The following is a 21,478-nucleotide window of genomic DNA, read 5'->3' on the forward strand; positions in this document are numbered from 1 at the left end:
CCACTGAAGTGAATGAAGCTTACATATCTAGCTGATTATTGCTGCTGAAAAAGTTCAATTGTTGTCATGTTTTGGGCTGTAATAATCGGTCATACTGATATATTTACAGTACGATAGACTGCCAAAAGTTATAACAAATCAAGAGGAAGAGAGAAAACAAAAGGCTGAGGGACAAATGTGTTTGTGGTTCATCACGAGGGAAGAGAAGGTATCTTCTCACAGGGAAGGAATCTTCACAACCCTTATGTTTGTTCTTATCAGTTTCGGTCAAGTAAGTGAAATATTATCAGGCCTATGTCTTAATTAATACTGCTCATATGTGTCTTTTACAATCTATCAAGTTCAGTTTATAAAATTTTACATTTATTTATTTATTCAGCAGATGCTTTTGTCCAAAGCAACTTACAATTGAGGAGGCATTCAATACAAGGGGAAGCAGCAATACGCACAAGAAGAGCTAAGTATACAAAGGAAAATATTATCAAAACTAATAAATGTAAATAACAGGATTACTTTAAAACATGAGGACTTTAAAACTGTTTTCCATAGTTTGTTTTCAGTCTCTGTGTTTTCAGGACACCTTTATGGCCCGTTTTAAGGCAACTTTTATCAAAATATTGTCAAAACACTCATTGCTGCTTAAGAAGTCTTTCTCATTTGATGTAGCAACTTTTTCCCCATGGTTTAGGTAACAGAAATATGTATAACAATGTATTTAGTAATACATTAAGTATGCAATTCATGCTGTTGATTACATCCAGTTATGGCCACACTGCAAAAAATACTGTGTTGTTTTAAGCCAATGTTAGGTCAAATATGGACAAACTCAACATTCAATTAACTTTAAATAACACTTTACAACCCAAGAGTTTGGTTTGTCCATATTTGACCCAACATTGGGTAAGGACAACCCAGTATTTTTAAGCCACATTCAAACTAGTGTTTGAGCATATAGAATTCTGTCGAATGGTGCCCTTAAAAAGGGGCGGGACGTAACAAGATGATGTGACATGACTGCCCCATATTTCAAATTTCAGCACAAAGAGGTCAGGTTTTGATCTCCTATTGGTCTCACGCATTCATGTGATGCTAATTTGCAGGTTCGAAATCACCAAGCTTGAACTTTGGAATGTAGAGACATGCAAGCATTTCCAGTCTGGCACATTCACAAGTGTATAAATGTTTAGAGTGCAGTATGGTCACACATACAGACACTGAGCAAATGTTAACATAAGTTCAAACACTCTATTTGTTCACATGGCGAGGTTAGGTTTATCATCCAGCCACCAGGGGGCGATCAAAAGGTTTTAGCTTCATGCCCGATTCACATGGGGCTTCAGCGTCAACGCTTGACAGAGGAGGGCGTGTCTGAAGTTGGGGCTGACGTGATCGTCATAACAGGATCAGACAATGAAACAAGTCTGCAATCGGCTACTGTCTGAGCTGGGGAATTTGCATAAAGCAATCTGATTGGCTGACGATTCCGTTGGCGCTTGAAGTTTGAAATTCCAAACTTCTGCAGCGAGCAACGATGCTGAAGCGGCGCAGACAGACCCACAATTCAGTTTGTCAACAAGTGCTGTCACCCATTCAAAGTGAATAGGAAGCATTGGTGCTGATACCCCATGTGAATGGAGTGTCACTGTTCAGGACGTGTGAAGCTACAGTATGACCATCAAGTGAAATGACTTTCTTAGACTTCAGAGGACACAAAACACACGCATTTGATCTCTCTGTGGAAATGTTCTAGACTGCTGGTGCGTGAAGGGTGCCGGATTGGGATCTCGGACTAGTTTAATGTCTTAATTACATCAGATTGAGGCAGTGCAGGGAATGAGCACAGTTAAACAGCCTCACCCAGGTGTGACGCGTCCGCTCCCCAACACATGGCACTGCAAATTGGCTTGTTTTGCATAACAAGGCTAATTTAGCAGAACCATAAAGAGATAAATAAGGTTCATCATTGAGCCGCAGCTGAAAAATGTAACCCAAAGGATGCTGTAGAAGCTGACCTGATAAGAAGATGCATCCCTCTGGTAGATTCAGTAATAGTGCTCCTTATGTAGGTGTCGGATGCTCTACTTTTCCTACTAATGCCGTTTTTCCCTTGATAAATATTACCAGGGCTCAGTAAGTTGTAGGACGGAGCTTTAATACGTGTCAAAAAGTTTTTACACAAACTCTGAAGGAGGAAAAGCCTAAATCATGAACTTTCTGAAGTGTAACGTAATTGGTTTGTGGGTGGTTGAACTTCATTAGTTGTGTTTGTGTGCAGCTGTCGAAGACATTTACGGCCCACAGTGATTCTAAATTTAATAGTTGGAAAGTAATAATGCATAAAGAATTAAACGTGTGCGCTTGTGCTTTCATATGTCATAAATCCTTGAATTTTTAATGTTGATAATGTAATGGCTACAACTTAACGTGCAAAGATTGAAAGAAGTGATGTAACAGCATTGCAGAGGTATGAAGCCAGCAGTCCCTATAGGCTCTAGTAATTGTAAATGGGTTTCAAGAAAAGCTTATTAAAATTTAAAGCCTTCATACTTTTTGGACTAATCTCGGAGCAGTCTTATTGTATCCATGACGATATTGTAAGACAAGGGCAGATGTCGTTATGATTATTACAGCGTGCGCCAAACTATCTTGTTTAATACGCTGATAGATGGATTTCAATTTAAGGTGTGAGAAAGCCTATTTGGTATTTTCCTTGATGAGAAAATACAACCAATCTCTGACTTTCAGAAAGCTGCTCTTTGCTCACACATCAGTCTCTGTTCTATAATGAGCCGCTCGCATAATCTGGCCAGGAACACAAAGATGAGAAGAGTGATACCTTGTCTGGCTTATAAATGGCCATTTTTATGACGCCATTTTTAGCAAATAAATGTTGTTTATATACATGAAAGTGGAACGGAAAACCAGTTTTAAAGTGATGCTGTTATTTACATTTACATTTTATTTATTTAGCAGATGCTTTTATTCAAAGTGACAAACAAATCAGCATAAATGAAGCACTACAAATCGACAGATCAGCAGCAATAAATAGATGCAATGACTGTCTATAAGGTCTTATAAGGTTCTGTCTGCGATCTAAATGATTTTGAGATATTGAGCTTCAAAGTTTTTGCATTCTATATAGCAAACAGTATGTGTGTAACAGTTCTCTTTCATACATTAAGATGACAGAGACCCTAAATGTATTCTAAATGTAAATGATCAAAATTCTCTTAAATTTACAAGTTGGGGTAAAACAAACAGGGCAAATGCAGAAAGAACTGTCTAATTCTAAAAAGTCATTTTCTGCTTGAAATTAAAGGTTCAGTCTGGCAGATCATTCATTAAAGCAGTACGTTTCAACAAATACAATCAGTCTGCTTATTAATTTAATTAAAAAATGGTGTTTTGACTATGTTGATGTTTGAGAAAGTTACATTTTTGCTTTCTACTACATTTATTTAATGTTTTAAGATTTTTCTTGTTCAAATTAAGCATTCAAGACTGTGCAAAATATATTTTGTCCAGTGCAGATGTTAATTTTATGTAATTAATATGGTAATATTTATTAAATTATATGCTTTATATGAATTATAGAATTATATTTTTTGAATTATATGCCTCATGAATTAAATTAAGTATTTGCTCATCAAGGCATACTATTCAATTCAAAGACTAAAAGAAAACTGACAATAAGACAATGAGTTGTTTAACAAAGTTTAATAAACACTGAAAAATGTTTCACTGACTATATATATATGTATGTATGTATGTATGTATGTATGTATGTATATATATATTTCACATTTAATATATTAAATATTTTTTAATAACCATTTCTTTTTCAACAATGTTAAATTTAACATTTCATCTCAATGTTAAAAAAAAGCTTCTAAATCATCACATTTACACATCTTTTTTTAGTTTCAGGTTTCCTCTCATTTTTTTATAGTGCAGCATTATTTAGTTGACTCAGACTTTGTGTTTCTTTCTTGTCTTTCCCACTGTCAACAAAGCAATCAGGTGGAATGACAAAGAAAGCTGATCCTGATTGGTCCTCGTGGGTGCATTAAAAAAGAACTCGCAGAAAGAACCTTATAGAGCAAAGCTAGAGTTCGATTTTGTAGATAAAACCTTTTTTGTTTTTTAAATAAAAAGTCTTAAAATGTAAACAACTTATTAAAAAAATCACATAATGTAAATAAGTTGTGATTTAATAAGAAAATGTGAATAATTCAATTTTGACAAAAATGTCAGATAAAACCTTATAATTCTAAAGTTATGAGTTGGTTTAGCATATTATTTTTTAAGTTGACAGTTGTTGTGAATTTGTTTTTTTAATTAACACATTTTTTTGTGTAAACACCATAAAAATTGCTAAATAACTATTATAATATGATCTAAAAGACAATACAAAACATTGACATAATTAAGGCTCAATGTCTTTAGTTGACCTCTACTATTCTGTAGTTGTACTATTCTGTAGTTAAAATGTTTACTGTTAATAAAAAAACAGTTCTGGGGTAATAATGCAAAAATGTATTTGAAACTGCTGTATTTGACTGACTTTGATTTATAATGTTAAAAAACTGCTCTGTGTGTAGAAAATAACAAAGACAAAAAATGCTACAAATGTAACGTTCATGTTAGCTATTGTATCACTTTTTATGTATAACCATCTTGTAAAACACGTGTCAAACTCAGTTCCTGGAGGGCCGCAGCTCCGCACAGTTTACTTCCAACCCTAATTAAACACACCTGATCAGACTAATTGAGTGCTTCAGTCTTGAGTGAAACCTACAGGTAAGTGTGTTGAAGCAGGTTTGGAGCCTAACTGTGCAGGGCACCAGCCCTCCAGGAACACCCCTGTTGTAAAATGTTATCTATAAAACATCATTCAATTATTTTTCCATAATTTTGCACAGCATTAGGACTAACTTTTCTATAATTTTTACCGAATTTGTTCAGCTGCCCCTGCTGGAAAATAAAACCGCATGTGTTGGCAGGTAGTTTTTGACCCATGACTAGGCCCATACGGAATCTGCGTGCACATAATTCCGCAGATTTTTAGCCCATCATTAATTCTTTTTATTTAGATGTGTAAATTTATAGTTATTCAGTTTTTAATTAATTTCAGCAATATTATTGACTAATATGAAAATATTCATATGATTTATTTACAATACAATTTGTAAAGTAATATTTTCAGTTTTTTAGTAGATATATGAGAGACTTGATTTGTTTACCAAATAAAGTGGATTTAATTGGATTTGCATAGTAAACATTAAATAAAAAGTTAAATTAAAAGTTTTTTTTTTTTTCATATATTACGTTTTAGTTATGATACTCCCAAAATCATTCCGCATAAATCCGCAGATTTTTAACAAAATTCTGCACAGAAATATCACAAAATGTATGCAGATTCTGTCTGGCCCTACCCATGACCAGCAAAGAACCAGCTTAAACCAGCAGCCATCTGTCAAAACCTAAAGTTAGCAGCATATCTTGGTTTTTCACAAGTCCATTGTAAGGAAAATGTGTGGATTCCAGCCTGATCTCACGAGAAAACGTAAGTATTTATGTTTTGTCAGTTTAGTGGCTAATTCGTACGAGTTCAATCGTACAAAGTTGTACGATTTTTAAAAAGGAGGCGTGGCACCTAACCCCACCCCTAAACCCAACCGTCATTGGGGGATGAGCAAATCGTACTAAATTGTATGAATTAGATCGTACGAATTAGCCACTAAATCTAAAAGTTACGAATTGCTGTGAGATTGTGTTGGTGGATTCCAATTGTCCTGTCCTATAGGAAAATAAATGTTCTCAAATAATTTTTGTCCGTAAGATATTTTCCAAGGGTTTGTGTTGAATCTAAACAAGATGAGCATCTGAAGCCTTGAGAGAGAATAATAATTCGAGAGATTGTGTTGTGGGCAGAACCTAGCATGCTGGCACGCTGACAGCAGTCTGGCAGGAGCGCGATTGAGATTGACATTAATAAATAGGAGAGTCTATGCACTGACTTCTGTAAATATGCCTGTGAATCTCTCTCTCTCTCTCTCTCTCTCTCTCTCTCTCTCTCACCCTCGTCACCTCTCCATCTATATGGCATGTTTGCCATCTCTCTGCCAATCTTAAACAGATTCCCTTTGCCCTCTTCTTCCTCGTCTCTGTCTGTCCCTGTCCTCCTTGTCACATTGGTTCAGTCTGTTTACTCAGAGTTGGATGACCCCCTCAATCCTCCCCAGCCCTTAATTTTGAAGTGCATGCTGGGAGTTAGCGATATCGCACTGCCCGCAGGCTTAGTCCCAGTCATCCGCCAGGGACCCTCAAGAACTTTCTACAAATGTGACCTTTCCGAAAGACGTCGCTGGCAGTGCTCCATTTGGACAGATGCCCGATGACGGCCATCACGGGGCATACACACACAAACACACACACTTTCCTTTTGTTTACTTCCATAATGCCATCCTCATATAATTGGAATACAGCCACAAATTTAAGTATATTAAACTCCCACTTTGTCCAAGTAGAGACTCGCACTTCTTTATAACTGTCAGTGGCCTTTCTGTTCTGTTTACAGGTGATATATACACACACCAGCGACGAGGCCAGAAATATTCATTTAAGAAGACCTTGGTGAAATTGGGTAGGTTTTGGAGCCTTTTTTTATTTTTTAAAGGGGTGGTCCAGTGTGTATTTTAAGGCTTGGTTGTGTTTATAAGATGCAAAGCAATGTGTGCTCATGCTTCATTTGTAAAAAAAAAAATCACGTTATTTTTTTTCATATATCTTTGCTTATATACAGCTACAACGCTGCATAAAAACATTATAAATTTACGTTGCACAATACAAATGAAACAGATTTTAATTTCAGCAAACAATTATTCCTTTATTAAGATGTCCATGGTAATGTTTATATTCACCGTTTCATTTAGAGAAACTCCTGAGGTAAATAAGTGATATCTCTGAAATTTAATAATAAATCTAAATAAAATGCTGCGCTTCCCACCTCCAGTCACAATGACTTCTGGGACTTCAAGAGTAAGATCAGTGCTCAACTCTGCATCGGTGCATCCCCGATATCAAGAACACATCCGGGAAGTTTCACACGTCCTCCTTTCTTGCGGTCTTGAGTATCGGAACTGAACTTTGGCAGCTGATGATGACGTTACATGAGAACACGAGGTCGTAAGACCACTGAAGAACACATATTGAGAAACATCCACAGCTAGTGTTTTTCATCCAGTGATGAACTTGTGGTCAAAGGCTTATGTGACTATTTTCAATTTCATAAGGTTACTTTTACAGCATTGATGTTGTAATGTAATTAAAATATAATCAGTTAAATAGACTTAAGCATCCATTTGGTTAAAGCGTAAAAAGAGACGAAAGACCGTTTAAACGCAAGCGCCATCATTAGCAGCAGGTGAGCGCAGAAACTCCATTAAAAATACTGGGGTAAAATTAACTTCCATATTTTAAAGACATGGCGTGGAAAAATATAACTTAATGCAGTGCTTCTTGTTTGGTCTGAAACCCACTTTATATTGTATCTCAGCCAGGCAGTGATGATCGCTGTTTTTTTTTAAGAAATCAGATCTTAAACGCAGCAATTTTGTATGGGATGACAATTCACTGGAAGCCCTGGGGCTGGCTGACTGAAATTAAAAGTCTTATACCCCATTGAGTGGGCTTTGGAGCCTTTTTTCAAACTAAAGCTATAGAAAAAAAAAAACACACATTACCAGGTCAAAAATATGAGCTAAATGTATATGCCTGAATTATGTTAATTCAATTATTCAGAAAGAGACCAAACATTTTTGTTTTTGAACCCTGGGTAGTTATATGAACATATAACATTTTCCCTTGTGTCATGTTTCAGCAAGGACTCTGAAGTGACATCAGCAAACAGTAACACTATTCATTTATTTTATTTTATTAGTCCTTTTATTAATCTGGGGTCGCCACAGCGGAACGAATCGCCAATTTAACCAGCATATGTTTTACGCAGCGGATGCCCTTCCAGCTGCAACCCAGCATTCGGAAACACCCATACACACTCATTCACATGCACCCACATGCACTAGGGACAATTTAGTTTATTCAATTCACGCATGTCTTTGGATTGTGGGGGAAACCGGAGCACCCGGAGGAAACCCATGCCAACACATGCAAACTCCACACAGAAATGTCAACTGATCCAACGGGGACTCAAACCAGCGGCTGAACCTCTAAAGTGTGGATAAATGGTGACAAAATCTTTTTTGGGGGATGAAATATCTCTTTAAAGTGGATTGATCATTCAGATTGCAGCATTTAGCATTCCCTACTGAATAGAAACCACAGCTGGAAGATCAGCGCTCATCCACCATCTTATTCCTCATTACTTATTCTTTACATGACGCTACTAAGCGGGAGCTTTCTTTTTTTTTACATTGAAAATTTTTTAATTTGTCTCATTTGATAGGGTGGACCAGCCATTCACTCTAAAAATAAAATGATGGTGAGAATATTTTCTGCATAGAACCAGTGATGCCAATAAAGAGTATTTATATTTAAAGCAATGGTTTATTCAAACATTAAATTAGCCAGCAGCAGCTCTCACATGGTCACCCACTGAAGCTAAGCAGGGCTGCGACAGACACAGAGAGGTAATTTGATTTTAAAAAAATAACAACATTGTTGTGTTATATCTTAAACAAACTTTACAATGCTAAAACAACATTACATATGCATATTAATTATTAATGCAGCTGTTCTGTGTTAGTTAAATCAGTTGACTGTTGAAATAAATGTTTTTTACCCAACTGGTTGAGTTATTAAATAAATAACATAATAAAGGTTAAAAATAACCCAACAAAGCACCAAATATTTAACCCAGCCCCAGTATATTGATGGGGACTCTATACTGCCGTCTTTCGGGTGAGACATTAAACCGAGGTCCTGACTCTCTGCGGTCCTTCATTAAAAATGTCCTTCAAAAAAAGAGTAGGGATTTAACCCTGGCATCCTGACCAAATTTGCCCACTGGCCTCTGTCCATCATGGCCTCCCAACCATCCCCATATTATAATCCTCTCCACCGGTCTGGGGCAATATGGCCATCGCTTCATCCAGGTGGATGCTGCACATTGGTGGCTATAAATGCGAGTAATTATTATTATTACATCATTTACTCACTCTTTACTTGTTCTTGTGTCTTGTTTTTTGTTTAACACAAAAGAAGATACATTTAAAGAATGATGAAGCCACCATTGACTTCCATAGTATTTGTTTTCCTACAATGGAAGTTAATGTTTACAGATTTCTTACATTCTTCAATACATAAAAAGTTTAGAAGTAAAAGCCTCTAAGTGCCACCTGAAACGTTCTCCTAAAAAGAATCTTCTCAGCCTCCTCTGTGTCGGTTCAGTAATTTCACTTTCATGGCTAAGAATAGTTTCTTTTGTATTGTCTTTAAAGTGAAATAACTGAACACACGGGGGCTTTGAAAAATGCTTACAGTAGTTTAGAAGAAAATTTCAGCTGGCACTTAGAGGTTTTTGCATCTGAACTCTTCATATCTTTCTTTGTGCTCAGCAGAACAAAAAAAAACTCTAACTGGTATGAAAGAAGTAAAGGGTGAGTAAATGAAGACAGAAGTTTCATATTTGGGTGAACTATCCCTTAAAGGGTGTTTGGTGCCATCCTGGTCTCCCCTGTGAAGCATTGTTACCCGCAATAGAATTGTACCACTGGAATAAACTTTGTGTTTACAATGCAGACATTATGCTGCATTCGCCAAAATGACGCATAGCTGATTGGCTGACGGTGGAAAAGTGTCCTGCTCTTGCTGGTGTTGGTGATTAGTGGAATTGTCAGCCCTGCTAATAGTCACTATTAATAACCCAGCGCGGCTACCATTAGGGTAATTGGGTGATAATGATGATGGCAGTAGCCGTGACGTGTGGTACTGAAGGAAGAGAGTATTTTGACACGTAAGGTGAGCTGACTGAAGAGGTTTGAGCTTGAGATTTCGGCTTCTGAGATAATGGGCCACGGATGAATGAAAGAGCTTTTAGATCCAGACAAGTCAAATGCATAGGAATGCGGCTTTCATTTTCAAATTCTCCTGTCTCTTCTTTTCCCTATTGTCACTGAAAGAAGAATAGATTGGCATACCAAGGAGCATTTCCAAAATGATACTTTCATATGTCCCATAGGAATCACGTGTTTGTCAATAGGTGTCCATTCCTGTGTTCTTTAACCAATTCAACCACAATTACGCTACAAAAGCAATCTGATTTATGTGATTTATGCTACAGATGTAGTCAAAGGTGGAAAAGCTCAAAACATTTTAGACACTTAGACCTGTATTTAGCAACATTTCGCAGGCAAGCTTATCAGAATGCAAAATGCTGGATATACAGATTATAATTGTATTCTGCACCACCCTCAAGAGGTGTAAGGTCTGTTAAATGTATTTTTTGTTAGTTTAATGCGTATGCAATGCAATGTCATATAAGCTATAAACTTTATAAAACTTATCTGTTTATGTAGAGTTTGATATTAATTCATGCCTGTTTTCATATTGACCTTATTCTGCGATGTGGAAGTGCGCTTGTTTTTGCACTTGTTTTTGCACTTGTTTTAGAACCTCCGATTCAGTTGCCTATGAGAGAAATGACTAGAGGTGTGAACCTACACTGGTCTCATGGTTCGGTTTGGTTCCGATTATCATGCCATCGATTTGGTTCAACTCGATATCTCGGCGCATTGATGATGTTTTCCATACATAATTAGATTTTTATTTACAACACAAGAATTTTTTTTGATAAAAATCTATAAATATATTATTTGTAATACAATTTAGTTTTTTAATACAGTAGTAAGATGTATGAACTGTAACTTTAATTTGACCTGCTCAAAGAAAATGAATGTATTAAACAAAAATCCAATACATGCACAGAACAACATGAGCCTTTATAGCAAATAAACTAACGTAAATATTATCCCGCTTGCTTTTTGAGTGCTGTCAAGCGAGGTCTTACACCCCTATGATTGATCATTGTCTTCACCTGCTCAACAGAAAAGACTGCGATTGGCTTTAGAAATGAAAGCACTGTTACCGATGAGTGATGCGGGAAGAACAGCCGCGGTTACAATGTGCATAATATGCGGTTATCACAGGTAATCCATAATAAACACAGTGGAGAAAACTCGCACCACAGGCATGCTCGTCTCTGGATCCACAAGTATCACTTTAACAGCCAAAAGGAGAGGAAAAGTAACCTCACGAACACGCCAGCAGGTCAAATGTCCAAAGTGAGAGAGAGAAAGAGGCAGAGATGGATTTTTATAGCATTTCTCCCTAGTAGTAAAACAGCAGCTTGTGCTGTACCTTCTTCAGTGGCAGTGAAACTCACAGGCAGTTTAATTGTGCTAAATTATCTACCTTTTAAGTAGTAGGAGCGTTTTATTTACTCGCCCTCACCTCCTTCGCCATAGTATTTTACTGCGACATCGCGCATAGGAGATAAATGACGTCAGTATGTAATAACCGGTTATGATCTATTACTGAACCGATATCGAATTGTCCCTATCTCCATCACGGTGCATCAAAGAAACAATTAATTTTGACAACCCCTAGAAATACTAGAAATAATAAACGGCAGAAAATGGTCAAACTGCTTGCTCTACAAATAAGTGTGTAATGACAATAGATAAAAAGTAGAATAATATAATAATATAACATCAGTTTGCTTCATCAAGCAGCATAACAAGCTGATTTTATCCTTTAAAAGTGAGTGAGACTGGAAGTCTTGAGCCAAAAAGATTCCAATGACTGCAGCCGCTCGTAAGTGAAGAATAAATTGAATACGTTAAAGCTTCAAAATACAACACTAAATGCATATCCGTCTGTTCCTTTTGTCCATTATAATTCTAATTTAGCCTATATTTTACCAAAACTCGGTAGCAAACTTCACTCTCTCTACTACTTGAGTTGAAAAGAATGCTAACAAGACATCTACCCTACTTGTTTTATTTTCAAATAAGGTATAAGTATTTTGCATGTGTGTATTTCAGAGCAGACGGTGTATCTTATGCACTCAAACAAGCTGCAGAAAGTCAGAGCACTGTTCCAAGTATGGCCAAAACTGAGTTTTTCATTCTAGGAGTAATTCCTGTGGTTATAAATGAACATATAAAACTATTCCTCCACATATTTTTTAACTTACCTAAGCCACATACCTTTTACATGCATATCAGAAAGCAATTTAGTACATTGAATCAATGCACACTATGACAGCATTAAAACCAAATGTAAAAAGACGCAATGCCCAAACTAATATCTCTGAGATTAGAAAATAATAGAGGAATATCAAAAATTGGATACAGGATTTATTATGCCTGATATTTGTCATGAAGGATGTAAATGCAGGTTGCTCCACTGACCTGGGTACAGTTCTTTGCCTTTGGCTCCAAGTCTTCTACCTTTGTGATCTGTTTGAGGAAATCAGACTCTTGCATTCCTGGTTTTGCTCCTCTTCTCTTGAACAGGGCACGAGGGTTTGACAGGATCACCTGCAGGTTCACTGCAAAGCCTGCCAATGACAAAAGGTATAAAGGGAATTGTTTTTCAGTTGATATAGTGGTTTTAGCGGTGGTCATTTTAATTGTTAAAGGCTCAGATATTTAATAGCACAATGATAATGTTGTAAGTTAGCTTTTTGTTCTGAAAATCATAGAAAATACCAAATATATATCAGACGACTGCAATCCTGGTTTGTTTTGTCTCATCATGGGATAATTTTATATTATTTTAACATAAAATACTATCACACAGATTTTCCCTAAAATGTCAAAGATAAAAACAAATATGGCCAAAAGATATCTGCATCAAATAAAATTTACTAGTGATTTTATATATAGAAAGCATATTAAGTTTAAGTCATTTTTAATATTCCAAATAACCTTTGTAAAAAATAAAATATGGGCAAAACAGTTGTAAAATAATGTCATTTAGAATAACAAATATACAATATTTCTATAAAAATAAGCAACATGCTTAAACTAACCTGACCCTAAAAACAGTATATAAAGGAATGTGATCAAACTAAATTTAATATTTTCAATGATTAAAAGCTTCTTGACAAATGGGTTGTTTGGCAGATCGTATCAACTTTTAAAGATGTAAAATGACAACGTATTAGCATTTTGGAGATACAAGTTTTCGTTTTTTAATATGTCGACAGGGGATTCCTTTTTAAAATGCCTAACAATTTTATTTTGCTATACAAACTCTTTTACACTGAATATCTTTTGTATGTACAGGGTCACTACAAACGCTAACATTAGCAAAAAACATTTTCTTACAAGGAAAGTATTCATCCTTTTCAAATTTATATTTATTTATTTAGCTATTTCTCTCTGCTGCTTTTGACGTCAAAGCTCCTGACAGTCATCAGTGAAAGTCTGGATCTGTGTGTGCTCTTGCAGTGTCATCAGTCAATCAGCTTTGTCATGATGTCATGTCCCTGTGGCTTCAGGGTGATTAGTCACATACGGCTCAAACCTGGCTGCAGAAGTGAGTTCCCTTAAGCACTGATGGCAGATTGCAAATCACATACATCCAGGGGTTGAACAACTGCCATTGAGATGAATGAGAATATTAACAGATAGCTTTCTCCAGCTATTAGAGACCTCAGTTGCTAGAGACAAAGTCTGAGTTTGGTGCAAGCTCCAGATATTGGACAAAATTTACACCAAAAAGAGGTTTGCACAAATGGCTCAGAAAAAAAAATGATATCCCTAAAAACATTAGTAAATTTAGTTTTTCCATTAATGTGAATACATTTTGCTAATATATTGAACTCATTTCTACTGTATAGAAATTTTTGTGAAGTGGTAAGGTTTAAATAGTCATGAAACCCCCGTCTTTCAGTTCAAGTCTGAACAGAGGAAGGAGTGGGTGTGGCCGCCGGAGCAGGTGAAAAAGAGGGGAGCAAAGCAAATAATTGTCCGTTGAGGAGACGCATGATTTTATAGTTTGCAAAGTTAAAATGCAAAGAAAAATAAATATTAAGTAATTTAATGCCCTGCTTCATATACGATAGGCAGTAATTTCGTATAATATATAGGTTACACATGACCACAACTTGTTATATCATTATAAAAAATAATCATGTAAACACTAATGAGGAGGACTTCTCTCCTCCTGAATCCACGAGTCTGAATGCAGACACAGTGGATAGCAGTGCAGCAGGTCTCTTGCCCTATCTATTCTAACCATTAGACCTGCCGGTAATCTGTATGATTTTAAACATAGGCAAACACAGCAGCACGAATATATGCGATGTGTCTGATTGTTACCAACTTCAACTGATAAAAGACAAAGTCCGCCATTCTCCAATTCTTGTACAGCTCTCCCCACAAAAATGCTTGCTGAACACAAACAGATTTGCTGTTTCGGAGAGCATCGCATGGAAAGCCATGCAACAAACCCCATAGATCTTGGAAACAAACACATACGACCCTTCATGAACAGCTAAATACTGCGTGGCCATGGTCTCACATCTTTGTCTGGGTCTGTCATCGAAAAGCACAGTCTCTCATAATTAATTAAGAAGTAGGGTCTTCTCATAGGATGAGAAAACTCAGCTATGAATAATAATGAGAAACCAATGCATCATTTCAGGACAGGCAGAGAAGCGCAACGTCACCAATTTTGATCCCTCCCCAAAAATTATTTTAAACCCGGAAGATGAAATCAGCTGACAAATTTAAATTTAAATTTATCGAGTTCAAATTATCCAGTTTTATCCACAATTAAAGCTAACAGGTGCCAACTTTGTCTTACAGTTTCTCTCAGTGGTTTTGGTGCATTTCTCACAACACTATTTACATTTGCACAACAGATAATGTATTTCTCAAAACAATTAGTACAAACTGCAAAACCTAGCTGATAACCTGCAAAAGCATGTCCCTTGCTCATAATGGATAGATCCTCAAAAGCAAGTAATGATATCAATGAATGTGTCAGTGTCATCAAGATGAAAAGTCCTGACACCATTGTTTATGAACAAGAGAGTCAAATGTCTAGTCATGTTTTCATCATGACAGTTTACTCTGTATATTTTTTCCAATGCAAAAAAGTCAAATTTTGGTGGCACTTCTTGAAAATGCTCAAGACAGCACTACAGTATATACTATTTGCACAGCCATTTGAAAACTACCGTAAAGTTAGACATCACTGCATTTAGTGAGGTGTCTGAGTACAAGACACTGAATATGTATGTTTCACATTTTTACTGCATTTGCTCTTTACAATTCTAATTTATTCACAGCATTGTGCAAAAGAATAAACACACCCTTGTTTACAACAAACATAAACTTCCTTTGGGTAGAGCTGTGCACAACTGTAAACAATATGGCAGTACATATTTGAACTAAACCTACAACACACATAGGTCTGTAAATCATTCATAAAATTGTTCAATTTAGAAGACATTTTCAAAAAAAAAAAGATTAAAATGTTTTTTTTATAAAATTAGCTTGACAGATTTTGACAACTAGTTCAACATTTTTGTAAGTAATGACTCAAGTAATGAAATGAGGACTATTAGTTTTATATAGAATGACTATTCAGCATTCACAAGTTATTGAATTTTGACTGACATAAGCAAATGATAATGTTATAAAACAGCAGAGAGTTGTATGAAAGCGATTGATGCATGTCCAAAAGCATTTGCAATTTGTTGGGAGGAATGAGAAACTGCTACTATGATATGCACAAATGACTAATTGCTTTGAGAAATGCAATAACTGTTGTGCAAATGTAAATAGTGTTGTGAAAAATGCACCAAAGCAACTGAGAAAAACTGTAATTGATTCTCAGAATACAGAAATCTGTTAAAAATCTTTAAAAAAGTACTCCAGGGTTTCTTAAACCTTTTTTTTTTTTTTGCATGGAACCATCGATGCAGATAAAGAATCTTTATTTTTAAAGGTCCCTGAAGTGCTTTAAAAAGTGCATTTTTCCTTCAAAGTTTGATGTAATCTCAATTAAAACATTGAGTGGGGGTAGGACATACAGTAGCTCCTCCCCTTTTAAAAAACAGCCAATAGTGATTTGTTTTCATCACAGCTCTGCCAGTGAGACTGGTTGAGATCAAGCATATCAAATGAAAAGCAAATGAGAAGCGTCTTGAAGGGGGTGGGACATGTCAGATACTAGTGAGCATGTGATTGGTCAAGATTTGACGAGAAACTGAAGTATGAGGTGATGTGAAAAAAAAGTTAATTCATTTAGGTGGAAGTGACTAACTGCAAGATTTGGATGTTTATATCAGTTTTATATTATCTAAATGTGAATTTTGTCACTGTTTTGGAGCACACTAGCTAATAAATATCTTTAAAACTAACAGACTGAAACTAACATTTAAACATTTTTATTATTTCATGGGACCTTTACGTTTTTCACTAACCCATCAATGCTGAGATTTTGGCCTTTATATAGTTATATATGCTTAGTCTAATGTAAAGAAATCATGCAAAATCCACTTTTAAGTGTTGCTTTTGTCACACCTGTCTGCAGATTTCAATTACAGTATCGAATTTTTAAAGGCAGTTTTCCCAAAATTATGATTTTTCCTGCACTGAAACATAATCCTCCACTTCAGCAGCACTTACATACACCACATCTTACAGTTTTACTCAAATATATTCTGGAGGTTTTTATAGAGGTATATGGTCCTGCATAATGATGATTTCATACATCATTATATTCATCATTTTATTGCGGAAAATAAATCTCTGTTTTTCTGCAGTACTATTCTCAGTATTACTGTACTAAAACTTATGACCAACATCCTTTCTGAAAAACTATTGGGTCTTTAAATTAAACAACAACTGTAAACCTGATTTCACCCAGAGTTCAGATTTGTGTGTAAATAATCCCATTTTTAAATAAATAACACCTCATTTGCATATCCAAGGATAGCATTTAACTTGTCATTCAAAAACACTGTAATCAATCAACTGGAGAAGTACAGTGCTCGGCATATTTGAGTACAGCCAATTTTAAAAATGAATATTTTTCTCCATTTCTCAGTGAATATAGGCAATGTATTTTGGTGCATTTAAACAAAACAGATTTATTAAACAGATTTATTGATTAAAACAATATTTTAGTCACAGAACATATTTAGAAATTGAACGATAATACAGTTAAATTCAAGCAAAATATTGCAAAAAAAAATTACAACCTACAACATTTCAACTAAATGTTTAATTTTTTTTGCTTCTCTTGATTTTTCCTCCTTTTAAAATTTGTATTTAATATTTTTCTATAAGATATAAATTTAGGTGAACTAGTTTTTGGACTGTTATCGTGAGTTATTTTGTTAGATAAGCTCCAGATTTGGCTTCAGTACTGTTTAATCCAATGTATATGCACTAATATAATATTGTATAGCTTCCTATTAAAAATATGAATTTAAAAGAGAGATATGTGAGGGGTGTACTTATATATGCTGAGCACTGTATAGTGATAACTATTAGTAATCTTCACCTTGCCTTGAGAGTATAGATCAAAACAGTATTAATATTGTAAAACGCCTAAAGCTATTCTCCTCTAAATAATCTGACTACATACTCAAACACAGCCTGCAATAAAACCACAAATGAGCATCTCTTAAGTTCTCTCTCTCCCTCATGCATTTCTCATGGGAGCAGACTGAACCGTCCCGCTGCTGCATGTGGGTCAGGAGAAGTTTTTCACCTCCTGCTATCCATTCCTCTCCATGACACACTCTCAGCCCCAAAACAGGAGAAGGACTTTTCAAAATGTTACTACAGGGAATTTCACCCTCTGTTGTGGGCTCTTTATCCTGGGCACAGACTGTTTTCTAGGACGCCTGCGCTCCAGCTAAAACCACCTGGGCTTCCCTCAAATCCGCTGAGATGAGCTCACGACAGCAACGCAATGTTCATCTGAGCCCTGGCTAACAGTGTCCTTGTGTAGTTACAAGGTTTCTCTCGCTCAGATCGACATGCATACTGTCAAGGTTTATTAATAGTTGAAGGCCAGCCAGCTCCTTTCTTTTGATCTCTCTCTCTTTTTTTTAATGACTTTATTGCCTTTTGATGTCCCTGGATGAGTATTGGGGGAATGATGTAAGAGAGATCCAGACACAGAGCTTTGATAGAGCTGAAAAGACGGACATGTTTCTACTGTTGCTCCAACAGCCCTTCAGGGACCTTCTATCTAGACGCACTGCTGAGTTAAATGCATAAACAGTATAGTTAACCTCAGCTTGAATATAATTCCGTTTTTTATTATGGACGGGATTGAGCTTTCTAATTAGGATGACCGTCAAATGTGTATAAATAAGTAGTGCTGTCAAAACTCTCAAAAAGTAATTAATGCATAAAAAAGATATAAATGCATAAATTCTGTGATAATTTGTATTTACAGTTGAAGTCAGAATTATTAGCCCCCCTAAATTATTAGCCCCCCTGTTTATTTTTTTCCCCAATTTCTCTTTAACGAAAGACGATTTTTTCAACACGTTTCTAAACATAATAGTTTTAATAACTCATTTCTAATAACTGATTTATTTTATCTTTGCCATGATGACAGTAAATAATATTTGACTAGATATTTTTCAAGACACTTCTATACAGCTTAAATGACATTTAAAGGCTTAACTAGGTTAACTAGGCAGGTTAGGGTAATTAGGCAAGTTATTGTATAATGATGGTTTGTTCTGTAGACAGTCGAATAAAAATTTGCTTTAAAGGGGCTAATAAATTTGATCTTAATATGGTTCATAAAAAAATTAAATCAAGCTAAATTAATAAATTATAAATTAAGCTTTTATTCTAGCTGAAATAAAACAAATAAGACTTTCTCCAGAAGAATTTTTTTTTTATCAGACACACTGTGAAAATTTCCTTGCACTGTTGAACATAATTTGGGAAATATTTAAAAAAGAAAAAAAAATTCAAAGGGGGGCTAATAATTCTGACTTCAACTGTATCAGGGGTGCTCAAAATTTTTTGTATGAAGGGCCAAAAAACAAATATCATTGAGATCCATGTGCCAAAGATAAATGTACCAAACTATTTTACTAACCGCATCTGTTTAATGTTCATAATTTTTTATTATTATTATTTTATTTTTTCAGATTTATTTTGTGTTGTCACTTGTCACTTTATGTACACTGGAAGCTTCTGTAGCCAAAACAAATTCCTTGTGTGTGTGAAGCACACTTGGCAATAAAACTGATTCTGATTCTGATTCTATTTTACATTAAAGTTGGGTTTTGGGTAATTTCTTAATTTATTTCATAATATTTAAAATAAATACAAAATAGTCACTTTGAATCGTATTAACTGATGCAGTGTAACTTTTTTATGGTAGCTTATTGCAATAAAAACACAAACAATCACATTTAAAACATAGTGGAGTTCAATGCTGAATGCTCTATTCAAGCAGAATCTGCCTATGACTTGATTTGCTCAAAGTCTCTGCATTGTCCTCTATCTGTCACAGTGGCAGTTCTAGTTTGAATGTCACCCTGGGCGAACCCCCCATATTCAACCCTCCCCCAAAAATAATATGAGACACTATGTGGTTGGAACACATGTAATTGACTCAAACAAACAATTCAGATAGCATACAAACTGAAATTGTTCTAACATTTCTCTACATCTGAACCTATCTTTTTCTGCATAGTCATCAACTATATCGTCATATAGTTCATTAAAATAACCCAAACCCAGGGCATTGCTTGACATAAAGTTCACCTCTCCCTATACCACCATTAAATATATTTATTTATTTATTTATTTGTATTATTATTATTATTATTGACTGGAAAACAATGTAAAGACACAACTGGAGGGATATGCTAAGATCACTTAGGAAATCTTTTGCATGAATATTATGACAATTCTATAGAATATGGAAAAAAGTGTTTTATAGAATTATCTGTTGTCTTAGACCCAATACATGGCCAAGAATTAATGTTATTAACTCTTACCTCCCTAAAATAAGATCATCATCATATTATATAAACTTTAATTTTGTCGACTTCCAAAATTCGCTGCGTGCTGTTACTCCGCTTTCACGGTGCATGAGCGGTGTGTATTTTTTTGCAAAAGAAGCTAAATGTGAATGGCCCCTAACATTTTAGTTCGATAGTGTGTGTGTAGTTCACCAGCGATCTGTAGTCCCTAGATTGCTGGTGATTGTTACATTAATGTATTTCTAACCAAATAAATTCAGCCTTGGTGGCCAAAAAAAAAAACTTTCCAACAAAATTCAATTCTCAAATGCAAATGCAACATGTAATGTTCACTACAACCAAGCCATTGTTATCAATGAATTCTAAGTAAATGAAATGCCACAGACTGTGTAAAGGCCTAATGTGACTCACACATGCTTTAATCACTGTGTACACTACAGATGCAGCTTTTTGTTTCCGTTTATTCTCATGCATAATCTTCTCCGCCTAATGTGCAAAACGTTGCTATTGTGTGTTAAAAAGGTTTCCATGTTAAGACGAGCACTTGAGCTCCTCTTCAGGTGCGAGCAGTGCTTGAAAGCAATGAGAGAGGCGGTTCAGGACCTTTTTTCTGCTATTGTGTTTGCTCTCGGAAGAAGCCGTACGGCAGGAATACTAAATAACCTCATTGTTCTGAGCTTTTGTTCAGGGAGAAGTGTAGTAGAGCCGGCGGATTTATGAACCTTAAACAGCTCACAGGACGTGCGTTTAGCATTGTGTGAAGTGTTTGTGAAGCGAGATGTGCTCACTGTCAGGTAGGGCTTGACAATGAATACATTATTTCTGATAGCGATGATGATGATGATATTATGAGTGGGTGAACGTGTGAGGAGAATATGGAAGCAGGAGCAGTACTGGTAGTAATGGAGATCATATAAAAAAAGAGAGATGATACCGTATCTCTTGTTATTAGAGTTTCATGAACAGCATAATATCCAGCGGCAGCGCAGGAGTCTGGGGAATTAGGGATCGCTTGAACGACGCACTGCTATCTGTGACGTCGCATTTACTCCCTGGAGCGGCATATGAGCCCTGCCTCTCTCCATTAGGATGTTTCCAACCTGTCAGCATCTTCTCACTCCATCCTCTTAATGCACTGCCTGAGAGCTCACGTTTGCTAAAAATGCACAGAGAAACTGCTGAATTTAGCTCCAGTTAAAGTGCTTTTTGCCAATTATAGGGGGCAGAGTGTGAGAGGTTGCCCCGTCACCTCGCTTCTTACTATAATTATAGGATATATGCAGCCTGCTCTCATTGTTCTTTCAGTTTGTAACATTTACAGGTACAAACTTTTTTGTATTGATTGATGCTGAAACATACAATTTGTAGTAACTGGAACATATAAACATTACTGCAATATTATTCAATATTTTTTAACCTTTCATGTCATGAAGGTTATTTCGATTTTGATTTTTAGATCCCTTAATG

At 35.7% G+C, this 21,478-nt stretch overlaps 1 protein-coding gene across 1 annotated transcript in view; it reads right to left on the reverse strand.

The window, feature by feature from the left end:
- Positions 1 to 21,478, reverse strand: part of b3gat2 (beta-1,3-glucuronyltransferase 2 (glucuronosyltransferase S)) — a 50,723-nt gene that overhangs the window by 4,549 nt on the left and 24,696 nt on the right. The window contains exon 3 of the mRNA XM_056470417.1: positions 12,435 to 12,583. Coding sequence (XP_056326392.1) covers positions 12,435 to 12,583 — 149 coding nt within the window. The remainder of the gene's footprint in view (positions 1 to 12,434; positions 12,584 to 21,478) is intronic.

The sequence above is a fragment of the Danio aesculapii genome, chromosome 13 (assembly GCF_903798145.1).
Source record: "Danio aesculapii chromosome 13, fDanAes4.1, whole genome shotgun sequence".
Classification (NCBI taxonomy): domain Eukaryota; kingdom Metazoa; phylum Chordata; class Actinopteri; order Cypriniformes; family Danionidae; genus Danio; species Danio aesculapii.